We start from the raw sequence: 21,917 nt of genomic DNA on the forward strand, positions 1-21,917 counted from the left end.
TGTTAATCTTTTCTTCCTGCTCTTCCTTTCTACTCTGTTCTTAGTTGCTCTCATTATATCAAAGAAGACATTTGGTATTTGTTTTTTAGGGATTGGCTAGCTTCGCTAAGCATAATCTGCTCTAGTGCCATCCATTTCCCTGCAAATTTCATGATTTTGTCATTTTTTAGTGCTGCATAATATTCCATGGTGTATAAGTGCCACATTTTTTTTATCCATTCATCTATTGAAGGGCATCTGGATTGATTCCACAGTCTAGCAATTGTGAATTGTGCTGCTATGAACATCTATGTGGCAGTATCCCTGTAGTGCGCTCTTTTAAGGTCTTCAGGGAATAGTCCAAGAAGGGCAATGGCTGGGTCAAATGGTGGTTCCATTCCCAGCTTTCCCAGGAATCTCCATACTGCTTTCCAAATTGGCTGCACCCGTTTGCAGTCCCACCAGCAATATACAAGAGTACCCTTTTCCCCACATCCTCGCCAGCACTCGTTGTTGTTTGACTTCATAATGGCTGCCAATCTTACTGGGGTGAGATGGTATCTTAGGGTGGTTTTGATTTGCATTTCCTTGACTGCTAGAGATGGTGAGCATTTTTTCATGTACTTGTTGATTGATTGTATGTCCTCCTCTGTGAAGTGTTTGTTCATGTCCTTGGCCCATTTGTTGATTGGGTTATTTGTTTTCTTATTGTCTAATTTTTTGAGTTTTTTGTATACTCTGGATATTAGGACTCTATCTGAAGTGTGAGGAGTAAAAATTTGTTCCCATGATGTAGGCTCCCTATTTACCTCTCTTATTGTTTCTCTTGCTGAGAAAAAACTTTTCAGTTTAAGAAAGTCCCATTTGTTGATTCTTGTTATTAACTCTTGTGCTATGGGTGTCCTATTAAGGAATTTGGAGCCCGACCCCACAATATGTAGATCGGAGCCAACTTTTCCTTCTATCAGACACAGAGTCTCTGATTTGATATCTAGCTCCTTGATCCACTTTGAGTTAACTTTTGTGCATGGTGAGAGGAGGGGATTCAGTTTCATTTTGTTGCATATGGATTTCCAGTTTTCCCAACACCATTTGTTGAAGATGCTATCCTTCCTCCATTGCATGCTTTTAGCTCCTTTATCAAATATAAGAGAGTTGTAGCTTTGTGGATTAGTCTCTGTGTCCTCTATTCTGTACCCCCACCTGTGTTTAAATTCTGTCTTTGCCATTTACTAACCATGGAAACATTATATATATCTTATGACATTCTTGTGAAAGTTAAGCAAAATAGTATTATGTAAACTGCTTTATATAGTTCTTGACATAGAATAATAACTGAACAAATGATAGTAATACTAATTAATAATATTACTGGCATTATTAGGACTTGTTCAGTATAATGCTTTCAAGCTCGCTTTGGAAAGCTTCATTTAGCCTGTCCATCACCAGATTGCATTACCCAGGAGCCTACTCCGTCTCTTCTAGGTAGTTTTGCACTTTTTATGGTAGGGTATATTTTCATACAATTCCTTCAATTACTTGTTTATGTTCCACTCTTATTTTAATCACATTATTGTTCCTAGATTCAAAGAGATTCTTTCAAATAAACCTCTTATTTGTTAACTATGTAACTTATATGGAAAGTTAAATCTAAACAATCTTTGGAAGGCCAAAAAACAAATGAACAATGCCAGATATATTTGGCTTTCTAGCCTTTTAAGTCTTAAGCAGTTTTACCCTAAACATGTCAGAGTAAATGTTCAGAATTTATAACATGATTATATTCATTTGTATGTGCACATATTAAAGAAACTTTTAAAGCATATCTCTTTTTCTTTCCAAGTAAAACTTTTTTTGAACAAGACTTGGAAAAAGTGTAACAGGCATTAATGTCTGATTGATTGTTCAGTTTCTGTTGAACCCAAAATTGGCACAAAAAAAGTTATTTAAATGTTCATAATAAATGTCTACCTTTCTAACTAAATTACCATTAAAATTATGAATAAAAGCAATATATTGAAATCAAAACAAGGTTTCTGTTAGCAACAACAGATTTCTGATATAGCATATGTTGATTTGAAGCCAAGTTTTAGATGTGATGAAAAATTAGAACATTGTTATAATTAGTTCAGGGAGAACTCAGAAGTAAACTTACTTAATTTATTTGCATAAATTGCCATTCTGTTATCTTTAAAACCAAATGCAAATTGGCTCTGTCTGATATGATGATGGTTATTTGGCTCAAAAGTGCTTCAATTTGCAGAGCAATCTGGTGTCGGCTCTGCAGTGAGGCGATCCCAGGTAACATACAAATCCTGAATTATTCCAGAAATTAGTATGTTTAAAGCATCAATTTAAGTGCTAATTGCAGTAGTAATGAGAAAAAGCAGTACGACTGTGAGATTTGCATCTCCTACCCCATCAGTATGCCTGGAACGGCTGCTGACTGGCAGAGGATTTGGCTGCTAATTAAATAATTGTATGCATGGCAGTGCTCTTGCCTGATTCAATAGATGAAGATTAATCCTCAGATAAATATGTTTGGCTGGTATTGAAATATCTTAGCAGTTTTTTTTAAAAAGCTCATGTTTTATATACATAAATATACATATATACCAAATAAATATATGTGTACACATTATAAGTTAAAACATAATAATAAGTCCTACAAAAAGATGTCATATGTATATATAAGCCAGGTAGACATTTGGAAGCGTTATAAAGAAAAATCTCAGTGAGTTGCTAATATCAGAAAACATCATATTGGTAACTAATTTAATGGTACGAGTACAAAAACATATGAAGTCTTGCTTTGTGTGGTAAATGTTACTTGCTTTGTTTCACAAAATTAAATGTTCTGCAGAAATTGGAGTTGAATTGAAATTTTGCATTGGATTTATTTTTTTTTTAATTCCTAAGTGATAGTTTGGTTCATCAGGGCTACTGCGTTTGATTACATATACCAGCAACACTAAAGTCTTAGCAAAGAGAAAATTAAAGCTTATAAGGAAATCCATACCATATATAAAAGAACTAAAAGGAAAACTAAAATTAAAGTCATTGTATAACTTTAAAAACTACCTTAGAAGGTAACAACTGATAAAACAACTATTAAGAAGTTGTCTTGGGCTGAGGTTGTGGCTCAGCGGTAGAGCATTCGCTTAGCACGTGTGAGGCCCTGGGTTCGATCCTCAGCACTACATAAAAATAAATAAAGATATTGAGTCTAACTACAATTAAAAAATAAATAAATGTTAAAAAAAAGATGTTGTCTTGACCAATAGTTATATTACCACATAATTGTAAATGTTAAAAAAAGGTTACAGTTACCTAGGTCCTCAAGTTTATTGTGTTATATACTTTCCATGGATATAAGATTCATTCCTTCATTTGTTCATTCAGCATTGTTAAGCATGTACTATTGGAATACTGATTACTCACAAATATCTTTTAATTTAAAAAGCAAGAATAAAGTTGGTGAAATATTTCTACTCTTTTAATATGTGTGATTTTAACTGATACTTTCAGCATGATAATGCCCAAAAAAAAAAAAAACCTATTTGTTTTTAGAAGGAACCCTAGTCTTACAGGATTCCCTATGTTATATAACAAGTGGTCATTGGATTATACTGACATCAACAATTGCATCACAGATTTTTTTTTCAGATTTCCTTTATATCCCTAAGTAATGTTTTCTACCTTAAAAGTCACATAAACGTTAAAATAGATGCTTCTCTTTAAAAAAAAAAAGTAGCAATAAACACTTTTAATCCCTCTTTTTTTTTAAGTATAGTCAATAACCAGTCAATATGAAGAGGCATTTATAATAAGTTATAAGTTTAGATAATAACTTTTTGGTTTAAAAAAAACTTAAAGAGGATTTTAAAAAACACTGTTCTACATATATTCACCTACATAAAAGTACAAGAAAAACTAGGGAAACCTGAATAATCAGTGGATTGTGTCAATGCCAGTATCCTAGTATTGTGCTATAGTGTTGAAAAATGATACTGGGTAAACGATGCAAAAGATGTCCATTATTTCTTTCAATTGCATTGAATTCAGAATTAATCTCAAAATTAAAAGTTTGATTTTTCTAAAATTACACTATTTCTTAATTGATCACTCCATGTGACATTTTTTTGTTTTTTTCTTTTTAGGCATGGAATTTTTTATCTCGTTTGCCAGTGATAGATGTTGGCATAAGTGTTAAAGGCTCATGGGATGACTTAGCTGAAGGACACAATGAACTCTCTGTCTCAACTCTGACTGCAGACAAACGAGATGACAACAAATGGATCAAATTGCATGCTGATCAGGAGTATGTGCTCCAAGTCAGCTTGCAGAGAGTCCACTTTGGGTTCCACAAGGTATAGTATTTGGTTTCCATTCTCAAATATTTCGCACCAACTACCAGCATGTGCCACCACACATATCTTTTATATTACTAATGTGTCCGTGTCATTCATGAATCCTGCTTTCTCAACTGGCCTTAACCAGCAAGAGTCAGTCTTTGACATTAGTCAGTCAGTTCTCGTGTGCCATTTTTCAACCCCCGAATATCCACCTTACATAATCATATATTGCCTGGAGTTACTATTCTCAAAGTGTGGTTTACACACTCAGTCTAGCAGAATTTCCTCGAGTGCCTTTTAAAGTGTAGATTCTTGGCCCCACTCCTGAATGACTGAATCAGAATCTCAGGGTCTGAGGGAATCGCAAAACTGATGCTCTTTTTGGTGCCCCACTTAATCCTTTTTTGTTTTGGTTTGGTTTTTTCTTGTACCTAGAATTGAATCCAGTGGCCTCACACATATTAGGTAATGCTCTACCATCCCCAGTCCCCCCCATGTACACATGATTTTTAAGGACATTAAAGTTTGAGAAGCACTGCACTAGAGGCACTTTGGTATAGGAACCACATCAGGCCAGATGTACATGAAATTGAAGCTTTCCTTCTTAGCTCTATTGAATTTGAATAAGATGCTAAGCTTTTCTGAGACTCAGTTGCCACATCTACCTGTTTCCTTCATTATAATGCACATGAGAGAGCTTTGTCAATTTCATACAGACCAAAAATGTACAGTAGTTTTATTTTAAATTACTATGCTCTTTTCTGTAGCCTCTGACACCAAAATTAATTATTTAGTCCTCTAAGAATATTAGTACACATAGTGTGAGCAGATTGGTTTTTAGTATCATAGTAATTGAAATAAGAAAGAATTTGTCCTTTTTTTCTTTTTATCCTAATGGATTCAGGGTTTTTAATATCTAGAGTAACCCTCTGGGATGAGAAAGCCCCTCTGTTTTCATAGAATAGTCATGTGTATTGTTACAATGACCTTTCAGTACAGGTCTCACTTCATTTCATTTCTAATACTAAATATCAGCCAATACGAACATAAACTGATAGGCCTCTAGCATTTCAGAGCTTCAATATGAGCATTTCTAGATGAAATGTTCTAAATTCCAACTTCCAAAAAATAATAATAATCATAAACTAATCATAGAAATAGTTATAAAAATCATAATAATAAAGATAAAATCATGGAGCAAAAGTAGATTTCTTTTTTTAACCTTGAAAATCTACTTTAAAATTAGATTTAATCATGTTCAAAAAAATTATAGATTTTATTCCTAACTGCTATGGAACTATATTACTCTCTGGCTCTGTTATAAAATGTTATAACTAAAGCATCTCCCCCTGGAATACAGAGTGAAATCTCAATAGGAACATGTCATCATTAATATGTTTTATGCCATAAAGTCATTGTCTTAAAGACACATTACAATAACCTTGTTTTTGTAAAAGTCGGTCCAAGATAAAGACTCCAGATTCTGTAATTACATTAGTTTTAGTCTTTTGTTTTTAATTTATATATATATATATATATATATATATATATATATATATATATATATATATATATTTAGGTATAGTTGGACACATGCTTTTATTTTATTTACTTATTTTTATGTGGTGCTAAGGATCAAACCCAGGGCCTTGCACAAGCTAGGCAAGCACTCTACCACTGAGCTACAACCCCAGCTCCGACTTTGGTACTAGTCTTAAATTGTGGTGATTACTGTGTGTTACAAATCACATGACTTATCATTCCTCACTCCTCAGAGAAAGGAACTTTTGATATACTATGTGCTTTTTTATGTGTATTTTATTCTTGGGTGGAAAGAAGATATTGATCTGATATTGTGCTTATTATCTTGAGTTACACAGTCTAGTCTTGATTGGTTTTTGTTTGTTTTCCTAAGCATCAGTTCTTTGTGAATAAGACTGGGAAGATTTGGTTCACATGGCTATATCTCCGTTTATTTGTCTGTAAGTGGAGGAATGGCTTGAAATTTTACTAATTTGATGTCAGGATTCAGAGCTTTATTCTTTCTGAGCCAAATATTCTGATAATAATAGCTCAAAGGTATTACTTCTGTATGTACTGAAGAAACATACAAAAATGTATCAAACACCACAAAGGAAGGGAATTAAAGACATCCCAGATGGAAGTGCTGAACTCTTTGTTTATGGCCTTCCAGTAAGACAGCAGTGCCTTTTTTTTTTTTTAGTTGTAATTGGACACAATATATTTATTGTATTTATTTTATTTTTATGTGGTGCTGAGGATCAAACCCAGGGCCCCGCACATGCTAGATGTGCGATCTACCGCTGAGCCACAATCCCAGCCCCGAGCAGTGCCTTTTAACCACTACCAAACCATGTGAAAAGTGTAGATGTAGTCAATATTTTATCTTTTTCTCTGGTTTATAGGGAAAGCAAGAGAGCTCTGCAGTTACCCCTCGATTTCCCAAATCAAAAGATGAAGGATGGTTCTTGATATTAGGAGAAGTGGACAAGAGAGAACTTATTGCTTTAAAACGAGTAGGATATGTTCGAAATCATCACATTGCTTCCCTTTCTTTTTTCACCCCTGAAATACCCGGAAGGTAAGCAGAATCTTACCACTAAAGTTATAAAAGAATTAAATGTGACCCTGATTAGAAAAACAGTTTTACATTTTTGTTCTATTTTCATATTCTAGGTATATCTTCACTCTCTATCTCATGAGTGACTGCTACCTTGGTCTGGACCAGCAGTATGACATTTACCTCAACGTCACACAAGCAAGCATTTCCATGCAGGTCAACACAGAGGTCTCTGATGCCTTCACTGACCTGGCAATAAAATAACCTGACCCAAACAATGCATTTGAAAGAATTTGTTAAGGAATCTAGCTGTTCAGTCATCTGGACAAAGTTGAATTACTTGATGTTTGCCTTGACAGAATCAACTCCTACCTAACCTCAAGACATCCAGGAAATTAACAGTGGCTGCAGTATTAACTCCAGCGACACCAAGTTAGCCACAGTGGCCTTTTAACAAATGTTGCCTTTTATAATATTGTCTTCTTTCTTTACATGTAAAATGAATGAGCATGTAGAATAATCTTATAATTTGTGTATATTTGAGGTTATATGAGTTATCAACCAAATTTTACATCTCATAATGTACTGTTTACATGAATACTGGTTTTTCCTTTTTTTAAGACAAACTACATTGAGGTGTGACCATGTTAGGATTTTAACTTTGCATCATAAAATGTATAAATCTATGAGGTGATATATACAGTGTGTCTTGTGAGCAAAATTTATACTTTGATCTGATCACAATGAAATGATTTCAAGAATTTCTTATAAATGTTAATAATATATGATGTAAAATTATATTACAGAGTCCAATGACAATTAAAAAAAGAGAAAAGAATATACTGATCTTAGAAAATGAAGATATAATACTGGTGGAAATAAAATATATAGAGTGCCACTTCAAGATAAGCTGACTCAAGTTTTTCTCCTGCTTCTCTCCCTTTATATCCCTTTTTCCTCTTCTGCCCTCTTTTTCTTTCTCTTCTACTTCAACACTACTTCTCTTTTTGACATACTTATTTATGCAAGGAGAAAAATACAGTCTAACTCATGAAGTAACATGTAGAGACACTTTTTGGTCTTTATCATCCACTTCCACAGATAGGTTTCCAAGTATAATAATGGAAATATCTTTATGTCCATAAAGTTCCTTTTTGGAAAAATGTTGTTAAAGTTCAACATCCATATAGTATACATTATAGTGGAATGCAATTCTGTCTTTGCAAATGATTCCTGAATGAATGATTTTTAAATATTTTTTAATATAACTGTCACAAATAGTAAAATATAAGTTTTTCTGAATTTGAAATTTATGGTTTATGTATATCTCCTCTTTCATGCTAAAATAAAAAGAAAAGGAGGAAGAAGAAATAAAAGTAGCATGAAGGGAACCAGGCAGTCTTTCCAAAAATAAAATCTAAATAACTGAGATGAACATGCCAAGTAATGAGGGGATGAGGTGCCCCAGAAGCTTTAGATAGAGTTCTCTGTGTTTTTCTTTTGGAAGTTTATTTCCCAATTGAGATTTGTGCCTTCTCTATTGTTTTAGTGGAATTTAAAGAAAATAAAGTTTACATGTAGACAACAGTTACCAGTCCATACAGAAACCTGACTGGATACAGCCTCACCTGAAACTTCCTGTTTTTAGCATCATCTCTCTGTTAGGAAGCACGCAGGTTTTGGGAAGTAGGAAATCTGCTTTACTTATCATGACACAGGATGTAGGAGAAATTATATCCATCAGAGAGAAAAATAGTAACGTGACATATCTTTAAGTTTCAAAATAAGGCACAGAGGGTACTAGTAAAGCAGGGTGCACTTTGATACAGAAGTTAATCTTATTCTGATGGGTCTATGATGGTATCCACACTGATTACTTACCCAAAATTTTAGTGTTATGTGTGTCGTGAATAGGATGTATAATAATCAGATTAGTCCTATTTTTGGATTTATAAATCATAAATTTCTCATAACTTTTCATGACCAAGAAATTCATCAGTATTTAAAATTATTCAAATACTGACTGCTCAGAGAATGATTTGTCCTAAAATTTGTGGGATTATTTTGTTTTCTTAGGAAGAAATGACAAAAAGATTTCAGGTAATTGCCATAAAATGATTTTCTTAATTAGACTACCCACAGCCCACTTCCCCTCAGATACTGCATCATCTCTGAGCTGGCTATTACATTGTACAACCCTAAAATTCTACGGTGGGTCATTTTCATATTCCTTTGGATTTTATCAATTCAAAATAGTCGAAGTGCCGATCATATTTGTCCTAGGCTCCGTGTTGAGGACTCTAATGACATACCCGCCCTTCAGATGAGATAGTCTAGTGATGAAAACAAGATGTACATAATTGTGATAAAGTAATCAAAATAGTTATAGGAAGAAAATGCTCTGGGGATTAGAGAAATATTACATAAAAATATTAAGGGATATTTAGACTGGGTTTGTTGTAGTTTTATGTTTTACTTTATGCTATTTTTACTGACATTATAATTGTACATCTTTATGGGTGTTTGTAACATTGATACATTGTGTATTGAAAAACTCAGGATATGTAGTTATATTTATCCTGTCTGGCTGTGACTTTGTACACAATAACCAATCTCTCCTCCTCAACATCTCCCCTACTCTCCCAACCTCTGATAAACACTATTTTGCCCTCTAGTTTTATAAGCTCAGCTTTTTAAGATTCCACAAGTGAGTGAAATCATGCAGTATTTGTCTTTTTATGCCTAGCTTATTTCACTTAACGTGATCTCCAACATATCTGGGTTGCCACAAATAACAGAATTCCCTTCTTTTTATGGCTGAATAATATTTCATTTATGAGTTTGACATTTTATTTATCAATTCATCTATTGATGGACACGGTTTCAAAATTCCATATTTGAGTATTGTAAATAGTGCTTTAGTAAACATGAAAGTGTAGGTATCTCTTTGATATGCTAATTTCATTTCCTTTGGATGTATATATAGCTAATAGTAATGAGATTACTATAACATATATTGGTTCAGCTTTTAGTTTTTTGAGGAAACTCCATGCCATTTTTCATAGTGGCTATACTATTTACATTCTCACCAATCGAGTATAATATAGTTTTCTATTCTCCACAATCTCATCAGCATTTGCCTTTTTGTTTTGTTTTTTATTATTATTATATCGATTCTAACTGGGTTTTTAGATATCTCGTTGTGGTTTTGGTTTGAATACCCCTGACAACCAGTAATATTGAGCAGTTTTTTATGTAATTGTTAGCCATTTGTATATCTTCTTTTGAGATGTCTGCTCAGATCATTTGTCAATCTCATTCACTGTAGCTACAAATAAAATAAAAATACGTAGGGATAAATTTAACCACAGAAGCAAGAGATCTCTACATTGAAAACCATAAAACATTAGTGAAAGAAACTGAAGAGCATAGCAAATAAATGAAGACATTCCATCTTCATGGATTGGAAAAATTAATAGTGCTAAAATGTCCATACTATCCAAAATGATCTATCCATTGAATGCAGTTAAAATGCTAAAGTCGTACTTAATTGAAGTAGAAAAAAATCCTAAAATTCATAGTCCTATTCATATGGAATCCAAAAGACCTCATATAGCCCACCAAGATCATGCTTTTGGGCAATTACCCTCTTCAGTAAAATGCTGTTGAGAAATCTAGATGTCCACACATAGATGTATGAGATTAGCTTCCTCTCTCACACCACATTCAAAAATTAACTTGAGATGGATTAAAGACTTACATATGTAAGATGTGATACTATAAAACTATTAGGAAAAAAACAGGAGGAACATTACATGACATTGGTCTGGGCAATGATTTTTTTTAAAAATTGTTTAGTTTTCAATGGATCTTTATTTTATTTATTTAAATGTGGTGCTGAGAATCTAACCCAGTGCTTCACACATGCTAGGCAAGGGCTCTACCACTGAGCCACCATCCCAGCCCCTGGGCAATGATTTTTAAAAAGAAAATAAAGCACAGGCAACAAAAGTAAAGAAAGGAGAGAGGAAAAAAAATAGGATTGCATCAAACTAAAAAGACCATTTTCAGCAAAAGAAATAAGAGTGAAGAGAAAACCCACAGAATGGGAGAAAATATTTGCAAATTCTTCACCCAACAAGATCTTAATAACAGAATATATAAGGAACTCAAAAAAAAAAGAACTAAATTGAAAAGAACACAAATAAATGGAAATACATTCCATCTTCGTGGATTTGAAAAATTAATATTGTTAAAATGTCCATATGACCCAAAGTGACCTACACATTTAATCATTTAATGCTGATGATTAGAATTGGGAGGGCAGGACGAAAGAGGATTCCAATTAAAACAGTATTAGCAAGACTCTGAAATAGCCCAGCCTGGAGTGTCTAGCTGGTCTGCATTTTCTTTTTTTTTTTTTTTTCACTGAAGCAAAAGTAGAAAATTTACGGAAAATCAAACAGAAAAATAACCTCAAGCAAGTAACAAAGCAAAGACTAAAAGGAAATAAGAGGAAAAATACATAAATTAAGACAAAGCTCCAAACTATTTCAAAATGATGAGATTATATTGGATATGTTATCTAAAAGATGCAGGTGGGGGGTAGGGATCTGGTGTGAGTGTGGCTGTCAGCAAAGGAATGTGAGAAAATCCTTGCGGGGAAGCAGAGATGCAGGCAGCCGCTGCACTGGACTGCAGACTAAGATCCCCATAAATTAGGAAAGAGTAATAAAATTGGCTATGGGCGGTGTCAGCATCAAGGGAAGGAAGTGCACCCAGGAACACCCATTCCACTCCTAGACTGTACACTCAGACACTTCCAGGTGACTCAAATGACAGATGGGGACAACAATTAGATGGAATAGTAGCCGGAGTGAGGACCTGTGGGACCTATGGAATGTGGCAGGTGCAGAACTCCCATCCACTCAGAAATCTCCTGAACCTGATTTGTCTGAGTCTCCAAGGTCACCTTCCTCAGGCTCTGCAGTGGAGAGTCTCTTCAAGGCGGCTTCTAGTTCCTCATCCTCTCCCCTGAGGGGCCAGGCACTCTCCTGGGCACCTCCCCGGAAGTTCCCACAGGCCTGGCCTAAATGGAGAAGCTTCTGGTTCTTCTTGGGCTGGGGTAGTGGACATCTTTGCAGGATGCACATGTACAACAGAAGCTAGACCAGGATGGGCCTGCCCAGGTTGAGTGTGCCCAGGATGAGCACGAAGGCCTCCCTAGGCGTCGTGCAAATGGGTGATGGCCTCCTTCAGAGTTCGGATATATCTTCTGTTGCACTGTAAACCAATTCTGCACCTGTTGCTCCTCTAGGCCGAGGCTGGAGGCCAGGGCCACCATGGTACCGTGGGATGGAAAGGAGTCCTTCAGGAAGTGTGCCTCCAGCTCCTGCATCTGCTGCTTGCTGAGGATCAACATAGACCAGTCCGAGGTCGATGGGCCCAGCATATTGCGAAGGCTTTCGATCTCATCCATGACAGCAGAGGCTCCGTTCAGAGGAAAGGGAGGTCTGCATTTTCAAAGAGTCCAGCAAACAAAAACCCAAGTCTGTGAAGTAACCTTGAGTTAGTAAAGACTGCAAACCTTATGCACATGCAATGGAATTCTTGGAAAATTCACCAGTGGTCAGGGCTTGACACTGGAGAAACTTTCTTTAGAAAATTAATCTGTTGTACATGTAGGAATGGTATGACTAAGAAAGTCAAGGAAAAAACATTCAGAAAATAATTTAATACAGAGTATTACTTAGTAAGGAGTCCTGAGGGGCCAGAGAAGGTTGTGAAAAGAATGTTTTGAGAGTAGAACAGAGAACCAGTAGAAAGAGAAGACACCCAAGAGCCAAACATGTCTGTTGTGGTAGTGTTATGGACCAGCTATACGGGCAAAGACCAAAGAGACTCCATCTTACCCTGAGACTCCCTGTCACATAAAAACTTCTTCTCCCATGGGAAAGCCCCACTTCTGTACCCATCAATAGTTGCTTAGCAAAGCATATTTGGCAACACAAAATGGCAATTCTTATACAATGTAAAATTGTTCTCTCTTTGATTCTCATTTTTCTTGGACAATGTACCCTCTCCAAGACTAATTGTCTAAATGTGGGTAACCATTCAACTTGTACTCAACTAGGGACATTTTGACCCACTCCCACTTCTGCTTATGATTTTAGATCTCATGACATTTGTTTTGAATTATAGCAACAGCTACTTATGATTAGTATGGTTTTGGACTACAAAAAGTGTACCCAAATCCCAGGAGGGAGTCGAAAGGTATAGACTTGTAGCCTACCCCTTGGCCCGCCAGCTGGTGGATCTGAACCAATGGCTGATGAATAAGGTTTTTGTCTCCTGCTTTAAGATCAACTTGGTGATTTATTGCAATCTCACCCTAACAGTAGCTCAATAAATATTTCTTGAATCACTAAATGTTCATGGGCACTCGGATGAATTATAAAATATCCACACACCTCCACCTCGTTCTAGAAATCACAGCTACTCTTAGAGGCTCAACATAAACTAAGTACTAACCAGATCTTCTTATATCTTCTGTCAAGGAAAATTATACTTAATTGGTATTTTGATAATAACGATGATGGTGATTTAAGGCAAAGGAGAGTGAAATTTTTTATATAGCAATAGATCTTGGATATTACAAGTATTCTAAAATTTCGAATGAATAAGACCATTTTAGTTTGCCTCCTAAACAGAAGCTTCATATATCTAAAGAATAAGGATTGGTAATAATTTGGGCCTTCTGCCTTTCAGAAATAATCCAAAGTGAGTAGGCAAAAAATATGTCATAAGCCACCTTCTTTTTAAAAAGAAAAATTAACTTAAATTAAGGTTTTATCTTTCAAATGAGTATTACTGAATATAGAAATTGGTTTCAAAGACATGCATTGGATAAGCTTTTTTTTTTCCTACTTTCAAAACTAAAAATTTTAGGGGCTGGTGTTGTAACTCAGTGGTAGAGCACTTGCTTCTCACGCAGGGGGCCCTGGGTTTGATCCTTAGCACCAAATAAAAATAAACAAATAAAAATTAAGATACTGTGTCCATCTACAACTAAAATAAATAAATATTTTTTAAAAAATAAATAAAAAATAAAAATTTTAAATCTAGCCAACACAAGAAATGAAAATTTTGAGCTTAAGAAGTTTTGTTATATTATTTCTTTCCAGGTTCTCAAAAATTCTGAGAATGATAATTGATTTTTGGATGTCCTGAAAGCCTTTTTTTTTTTTTTAGATTGCTACAGCCAATTCTGAAACTCCCCAAAGCCAATGACCCATTTTTCCAAATGCCCTTAAAGGTGTCAAATGTTACCCCTTTGTGGGATGAATGGAACTTCTGAAATAACCAAATTATTTCTGAGAAGGAGAAGGCTGATAACACAGAGTAATGCTGACTGCCAAAAGTAAAACTACTTTTCTCATGACTTGTGAATTCACACGAAAGACAATCAGAAAAGAGAAATCCTAAAAGTGTTCTTCATGACAACGCGTCAGGATTGGCACATATTCTCCAAAAGTAGCAACCTAAAAGGACACGATTTATTTGGATATGTGATTTCTAGGTTTATAACTGCCTTGGGTCAAATTGTATATATGGGTTAATTTAAAAAAAAAACTAAACAGAGTGAACTGGCAAAAAAAATGAGTATCTAATAGTTTTATTATTACAGGTCTTACATTTAAGCCTTTAAGCAATTTTGAGTTGATTTTTGTATTTGGTGAGCAATGAGGTCTAGCTTCATTCTTCTGCAGTTTTCCCAGCACCATTTATTCAGGAGACAGTCCAGTTAAAATGGTGGAATAAGTTCTGGTGTCCTACTGCACAGTAGTGATATGGCTAGTAATATTAATCAAACATTTCAAAACAGCAATATTTATTGACTACTTCAAAATAGCTGGAAGGAAAGTTTTTAATATTCTCACCACGAACAAACATATGAAGTGATGGATATGCTAAGTACCCTGATGCAATTTATCACACAATGGACACATGCATCAAGACCCTCATTGTACTCTATCAATATGTGCAATTATTTTATGTCCATGAAAAACAAGACACATTTTTATTTTTATTTTTTTTTAAAGAGAGAATGAGAGAGGAGAGAGAGAGAGAGAGAGAGAGAGAGAGAGAGAGAGAGAGAGAGAGAATTTTTTTAATATTTATTTCTTAGTTCTCGGCAAACACAACATCTTTGTTGGTATGTGGTGCTGAGGATCGACCCAGGGCCGCACGCATGCCAGGCGAGCGCGCTACCGCCTGAGCCACATTCCCAGCCCAAGACACATTTTTAAATAAATAAAATTATAGAAGAGAAAGTTTGGATTAAAATGAGAAAAAAAATCAAACTTCACACTATGGTTAAAAAATAATGAATAGGCAAACTACCAATGGAAATCTTTATTATCTTCCTCAACATAACTGTTTCTCTCTACCAAACTCCAGGATACACTGGAAACCAGTCATTGAATATTTCTTTAAATATCTGAAATCAATATTGCATGAAAGTGTTTAAAATTCTAACAAGGAATGCTGATAACTTCAATTTTATCTTCAAATAAATTATTCTAATTACAATACAAAAATGGCCTGATTATGGGCTATTTACCAAGAGTGTGCATCTTTATCTGTGTTACTTGAGCTCATTAGTATTATCAGAAATATGCTTTACTGTCTTTTACAACATGATTTCACCAGGGATCTAGAAGAAATAGGAACAGCTTATAAAGAAAAACTGTATTTGCTATGCCAAAAGAAGCAGTTCTTGTTTGTGTGATTGATTGGTTGTTTTTCGTTTGTTTTTTAATGAGTTTCTGTGATGCTACTTCATCCCATGTTGTATTTGGTGATCCAACCACATTTTGAAAGATTTAGGGTAATATATCCTATTGACTCCCCTCTGTTCCCATTTCCTCACCCATAAAAACAGAGGTAACTCTTGCTCAGGCTTCCTCTCACACAGCAAGTGTTGGATCAATTTCATTAGATGAATCATTTATGTGAAATGCTTAGAAAATGATAAATAATTAAAAATAGCAAACAAAATGTGAATGGAAGTCTAAGTAAAGTATAAAAAATGTCATTCTCAGGGTTGATTTTATGTGTCAGTAAGGTAGTAGACTAAGAATACAACTTACCATCTCCACTTCCACCAAAAACAATACATTTTTGTATTTGTGTTCCATTTCTCAGGAATAGGTATTCCACTTCTGAAAGGCAAATGAATTTATATTTTCAGTGTAGCTCAGTATACATATGGAAATGTGAGTTACTTCATTGGAGCTTTTCTGTGGGTATTTCCTGAGACCATGTTTTGATGGGATAGTAAACAGCACCTAGAAAGCCCAGAGAGTAGATGAGAGGTCTGACTTCTTCATTTCTACTCATCTGTGTTCTGGAGACAAACTTCACCACTTCACAGACTACTAAGGGCCATTTCTGATGTCTGAATCAGCAGAAACAGGGATCACTCTGGAGCAGAAGAACTTTTGAGAGCAGGAATATGGGGTACCTCACACTTTCACTGAGTGTATGGATCATGAGGTTTGTTACACCCAGAGTGAAATAAAATGGTTAAGCAAGTTCTGTAATGTACTTAAAAGCATTTATGTACTTTGCTTAATATTGCAAGCAATACCCACTCTGCCCAATCTTCCTGGGAGTCGTGTTCCTCCCATGCTTATATAAGCATGAAAATCAATTTAACTATATTCACTAAAAAATCTAAACCCTTTCCTTCTAAAAGCAAATGTTTGATCTTTTTCTTTCAGAAGCAACTATTTTTACACTATTTTATCCAACTTCTGAAACTTAATTCTAACAAAAAAAAAATAGGGAGGAGCAAATTAGGCCTCCGACTTCTAATATAGTGCTTCTGTTAGCAGAGGCAATGAGAATAATATAGACATCTTTGTAAAACCTCAATCTTATTTTCTGATCCTTTAGAAAATGCATTCCTCTAAAAACACATTACCCTACAAGTGGCCTTTGGAGAAACTGAAACATTGAAGAAATCCTTGGATTGCTGGAAAGAACATTCTCCATGGACAATTCTAATCAATTACAGAAACATAACTGTACCCAGATCATGTAATACACCACAGTGATGATCCTGGCTTCTGTCCATCTTATAAAATGCTGCAACTCATAAACATCAAACCTGCTGCTGTTTGCAACAATCCTGCCCAGAAAAAAATTGCTCTCAATTGATTGTTACTTTTTCATGCTGCAAACGATTGTACATCTGCATCTTCTATTTCAGTTTTATCCTTTTGTTATCTTTGTCCACTGTGTTAATTATTTTTGGATGCTTCATCCCACCCCCAAACAATATATTTGAAACACTCATGGGGATGCAGTGCATAAATATTGAATGTGTTAAAGACAGAGTCTGAGGTAATTCAGAATGAATTTAAGTAAGTTGATTGGAATCAGTTTTTACTTAGGAAATCTTCTAGGAACAATCCTGGCATATTTAAAATAACTGTTCACAGAGATGCAATCTGCATGTGCATTCCAGCAAATCCATGAATCAGCAATCAGAAAGGAAAAACACCAATTAAAATGCAGGAAAACTGCTAAAAAGGAATTTAGAAAAACATTACCAATTACAATAATAAAAAACCTAGGAAAATGCTTCATAACAAAAATCTTTTTATAAGATCAGATGAAGATAATGTGAAAACAATGAGATGTTAAATGAAAAAGGGAAATGCAGAGTATATACAAGCTGCAATTACATACATGTTTTATGGATTCAGCGGACAAATAGGAGATCGGTTCCACCTGACAGAGAAGTGGCAACAGTAATTAGAAGTCAAATGCCTTGCATTGGATTTGGAATAGTGTCTTGGGTCTGACACCAAGGACACAGGCAATGAAAGAAAGGAAAGCAACCCACAGAATAGAAGAAAATATTTACAAATCATATCTAGGATACATAAAGAACTCCTAAAACTCAACAAAACAAAAACAAACAACTTGATTTTAAAATGAACAAAAAGACTGGCATAGACATTTCTCTAAAGAAAATAATCAATAAACACTTGAAAAAATACTATAACAAATTTTTACAGAAATGCAAATCAAAGCATCAATGAGATCCACTTCATACTCAATAGGACGGCTCCAATTTAAAAAAAATAAAATCAGGAAATAAGTGTTGGTGAAGATGCAGAAAATGAGAGCTCTTGGGTATTGTTGATGGGACCATACATTGGTACAGCCACTGTGGAAAACAGGTTGGCAGTTTCTCAAAAAATTAAAAATAAAATTACCATATGATCTAGCAATTCTACTCGTGAGTATATAACCCGCCCCCCAATTGAAGGCAGGGTATTCAAGTAATATTTGTATACCTTTGTTCATAGCACCATTGTTCACAATAGCTAAACCTAAGAAGCAGCTTAAATGTCAAAGGATGAATGAAAAAGCAAAATGTGACATAGAAACATCTAATGAAATATTATTCTGGGCTGGGGATGTGGCTCAAGCAGTAGTGCCCTTGCCTGGCAGGCGCAGGGCACTGGGTTCGATCCTTAGCACCACATAAAAACAAAATAAAGATGTTGTGTCCATCAAAAACTAAAAAAACAAAAAACAAAACAAAAAACTCTCTCTCAAAAAAAAAAAAAGAAAAAGAAATATTACTCTGACAGATGCTACAATATAGATGAACCTTAAGGAAATTATACTAAATGAAAAAAGCCAGCCCCCCCAAAAAATAAAATACCGTATGATTCCACTGATAAGAGGTACCTAAAATAGTCAAATGTATTGAGGCAGAAAGTACAAAGGTGGTGCTAGGGGCTGCAGGGAGAATCAGGAGTTATAGTTTAATAAGTTCAAAGATTCCGTTTTGTAAGATGAAAACTTCTGGAGTTGAAAGGAGGTGATAGTTGCATAGGAATGCAAATGTACCTCATACCATCTATCTACAATGTTTAAGATGGAAAATGTTATGTTGCGTATTTTTACCTTAATACAAAAGAAGTGTTATTAAAAATGATTCAAGTATCTTTAATGAAAAATGATGAATTACAATAAAACAACAATATCATCTAAATGTTCATTTAAAAGTTCATTACAAAACACTATGCGGCCAGAATGATGTAAGCAAAAGCGAATATTATAAACAGAAAAGTTTCCAGACCATTTCACCAGTTCATTTTATTGAAAATGTATTTCAGTAACCTATTAAATACTGGAGATGAAAGTTGTTGTTTTTACATATCTTTAAAAATAAAGTGCAGCAACTAATTTCTATTCATAAAAATTTAACTATGCCTTCTCCTGCCAGGATCCATATCCCAAAATTAGGGGAGAGTCGGGTTAGAGTGTGAGGATGAGTCAGCTTCCCTATCACTCAATCTAAGACTGTCTATTACACACTAAAATGTTACTGGTTGGCTGAATAGTGGTCCTTGAGTAACACCAGAACTTCCAATAAAGTGAAACCCAAGCAAAACAGATAACCAGAGAGTCAGAGATTCCCTTTCCTTTATCTCTCACATCTCTTCCAAATATCTGAAGCCCATCCCAGTGAGCTCACAGAAAATAGATGATGGGGTTTTAATTATTTGCATTTGCTCATTCCTTAGTATTGTGAAATATTGCCGACCTATCAAAAATACAGAAATGTTAATGTACATTTATTCACTGTCTCCCAAATTTATTGAATTATAATATTTTTCATATTCACTCTTTTAAAGAGAAATAAAACATTACAGGTACTCTTCACCCTTTCCCAATCCTGCTCCCATCTTCTATTCCAAGAGCCAATCCTCACCCCAAATTTCATATGTTTCTTTTAATAATACTATTATTTATATTACTACAATTTTTTTATATTTTATACTATTTTCTCATTTATTTTAATACATTCAAAAATAGTAATCAGTTGTAGCAGCCTCCACTTTGTCCCCTGATGATCCCAGTCTTCTGTTCTTCACACCCTTGGGCAATTTTCTCTCATTAAGTGAACAGAATATGTAATGTGATGCCACTTAGAAGGTTAGGTCATAAAATGACTATGATTTCTATCTTGAGTATTCTCTCTTATTCTCTCTAGGATTGATCATTTTTGGAAGAAGCCAGATGATATGGCCATGCTATGTCATGAGGCAGCCCTGTGGAAAAAGATCTACAGAGAGGCACCAATAGCCAAAAAGAGAGTTTGAAGGCAGCTTCATCAAAGAGCTGCTAAATCCTTCCAGGATCCCTGATCAACAGAACCTACAAGATAATAAATGTGTATTGTTTTAAGCAAACATGTTTGGGGTTTATTACCAATAGATAACTAATACAGAAGTACCTACCAAGCTTTTAAGCTTTTTTTTTCACACAAAATTAGTTTATTACACTGTATAAACATAGAACAGTTTGCTCATTTTTAAGTTGATGAGCTTTTATATGCGTGATATACAAATAATTGCTGCAACAAAATTTTCCTCACTTCTGATCTTTTCATTTTAATTTAATAAAAATGCACAGAGCTAGGATGGAGATATAGCTCAATGATAGAGTATGTGCTTAGCATGCATAAGGTATTGGGTTCAATCCCCACCAGAAAAAAAAAATGCACATAGGTAACCAATATTCAAGTTTAAATTTTAGCTCAGGAATCAAAAGAAATCAGACAGAAGAAATTATGATTTGCCTAGAGTAGTATAACTTTTTGGGGGGGGTGAGGTGCTGAAATTGAACTCAAAGCCTTGTGAATGCTAAGCATGTGCTGTACCACTGAGCTATACCTCCAGCCTCTATTTCTCAGCGGGTGCTTCTGAAATTGTAGAATAAAGGCAGCCACAGAACATATTTCAAACCCAGGTTGAGGTACATAGGGCAACAGTTTCTCACAATTACCCTAAATATATCAAGATGACATGGTTAGCATGCTCTTTGCTTTTCTGCTGTTCTAAACTAAGGTTCAACTGCAAAATTTCCCAGTAACTCCTGTGATTTTTGTGATTGGGGGGATTTCCTCCGGGAGAATTCCCTGGGAATCACATGAAGAAGAGTCAAGAGCCCCTCTTTCCCTGCTCTCCCAGTGAGACACAGCAAGCTCTGCCCAAAGGTACACAGTGAAGCCACTGGGCTGCCCGTGTCTGTCTCTCAATGAATCTTCTAAGAAATGGGAATGTGTCCTGCATTCTCTCTCCTAGCAAAGCAGGGTGGCTAAAATGTTAACATGAATTAACAATGCTTCATGGTGTGACAAAGGTCTTCAAGGTTCTCATCTATTTTTGATTTACAGATTTTTAAAGCTGACATTAACAATCATTCCTCCCTTAGAGTATATTGGATGTAAAATGGTAATCCCTGGGGTATTCATATTAACCATATTTCTTTATGTTTTTATATTTCCTATCACATGGATAGGAAAAGAAAACCCAGAAAAGTATTACTTCCCAGTTTTAGCTACAACCATAGACGCAAACTACCTCCAACATCACTACCTCCAACACCACCCTCACTGAGACATAAAAGTGCTAAATAAAGAAAAGGCGGCTTTGATGAGAAATGCAAATATAGCAACACCCTGCAATGAACTGCCTCGAATGGCTGTCGTTCTGATGCACACCCAAATGGGTGATCTATTTAAAGAGATGTCAGACTTGTCAAAGCACCTCAGTAACCATTTCACCACAACTTAAGATTTATTCAAGAAAAAACAAAAAGATCACGTATAAAATTCCTTCATCATTTGAATCATTTTTAGAAGCAATCCGTATCCCTCTCAGAATATATTTCATCTCATATGCATCAACAGAAGAAATACATACAAAGTCCAACCTTCGACCGAAACTGAACTGTGCAGATGCTTCAGAATAGAAAAGACAATAAGAATCGGCCCTGGATGGTTTCCTTGGCTCTTTCCTGCATTGTTTCCACCCAGCTGAGTCACCACCACCTCTGCTGAGACTGCCCTCGGTTCTCAGGCACAAGTTCACCTTGTCTCCTCACCTGCACACACAGCCTTGTACATA

The 21,917-nt window shown here is 35.1% G+C and overlaps 1 protein-coding gene across 4 annotated transcripts in view; it reads left to right on the forward strand.

Annotated features, from left to right (window-relative positions):
- The window catches only part of Ascc3 (activating signal cointegrator 1 complex subunit 3), a 340,007-nt gene extending 331,505 nt beyond the window's left edge, over positions 1-8,502 (forward strand). For all 4 annotated transcript variants that reach the window (XM_078019561.1, XM_078019562.1, XM_078019563.1 and 1 more), the window contains 3 exons: positions 4,140-4,349; positions 6,761-6,936; positions 7,032-8,502. In XM_078019561.1, coding sequence (XP_077875687.1) covers positions 4,140-4,349; positions 6,761-6,936; positions 7,032-7,179 — 534 coding nt within the window. In that variant the 3' untranslated portion in view covers positions 7,180-8,502. The remainder of the gene's footprint in view (positions 1-4,139; positions 4,350-6,760; positions 6,937-7,031) is intronic.
- Positions 8,503-21,917: the final 13,415 nt, after the last annotated feature.

The sequence above is a fragment of the Ictidomys tridecemlineatus genome, chromosome 8 (genome assembly GCF_052094955.1).
Source record: "Ictidomys tridecemlineatus isolate mIctTri1 chromosome 8, mIctTri1.hap1, whole genome shotgun sequence".
Lineage (NCBI taxonomy): Eukaryota > Metazoa > Chordata > Mammalia > Rodentia > Sciuridae > Ictidomys > Ictidomys tridecemlineatus.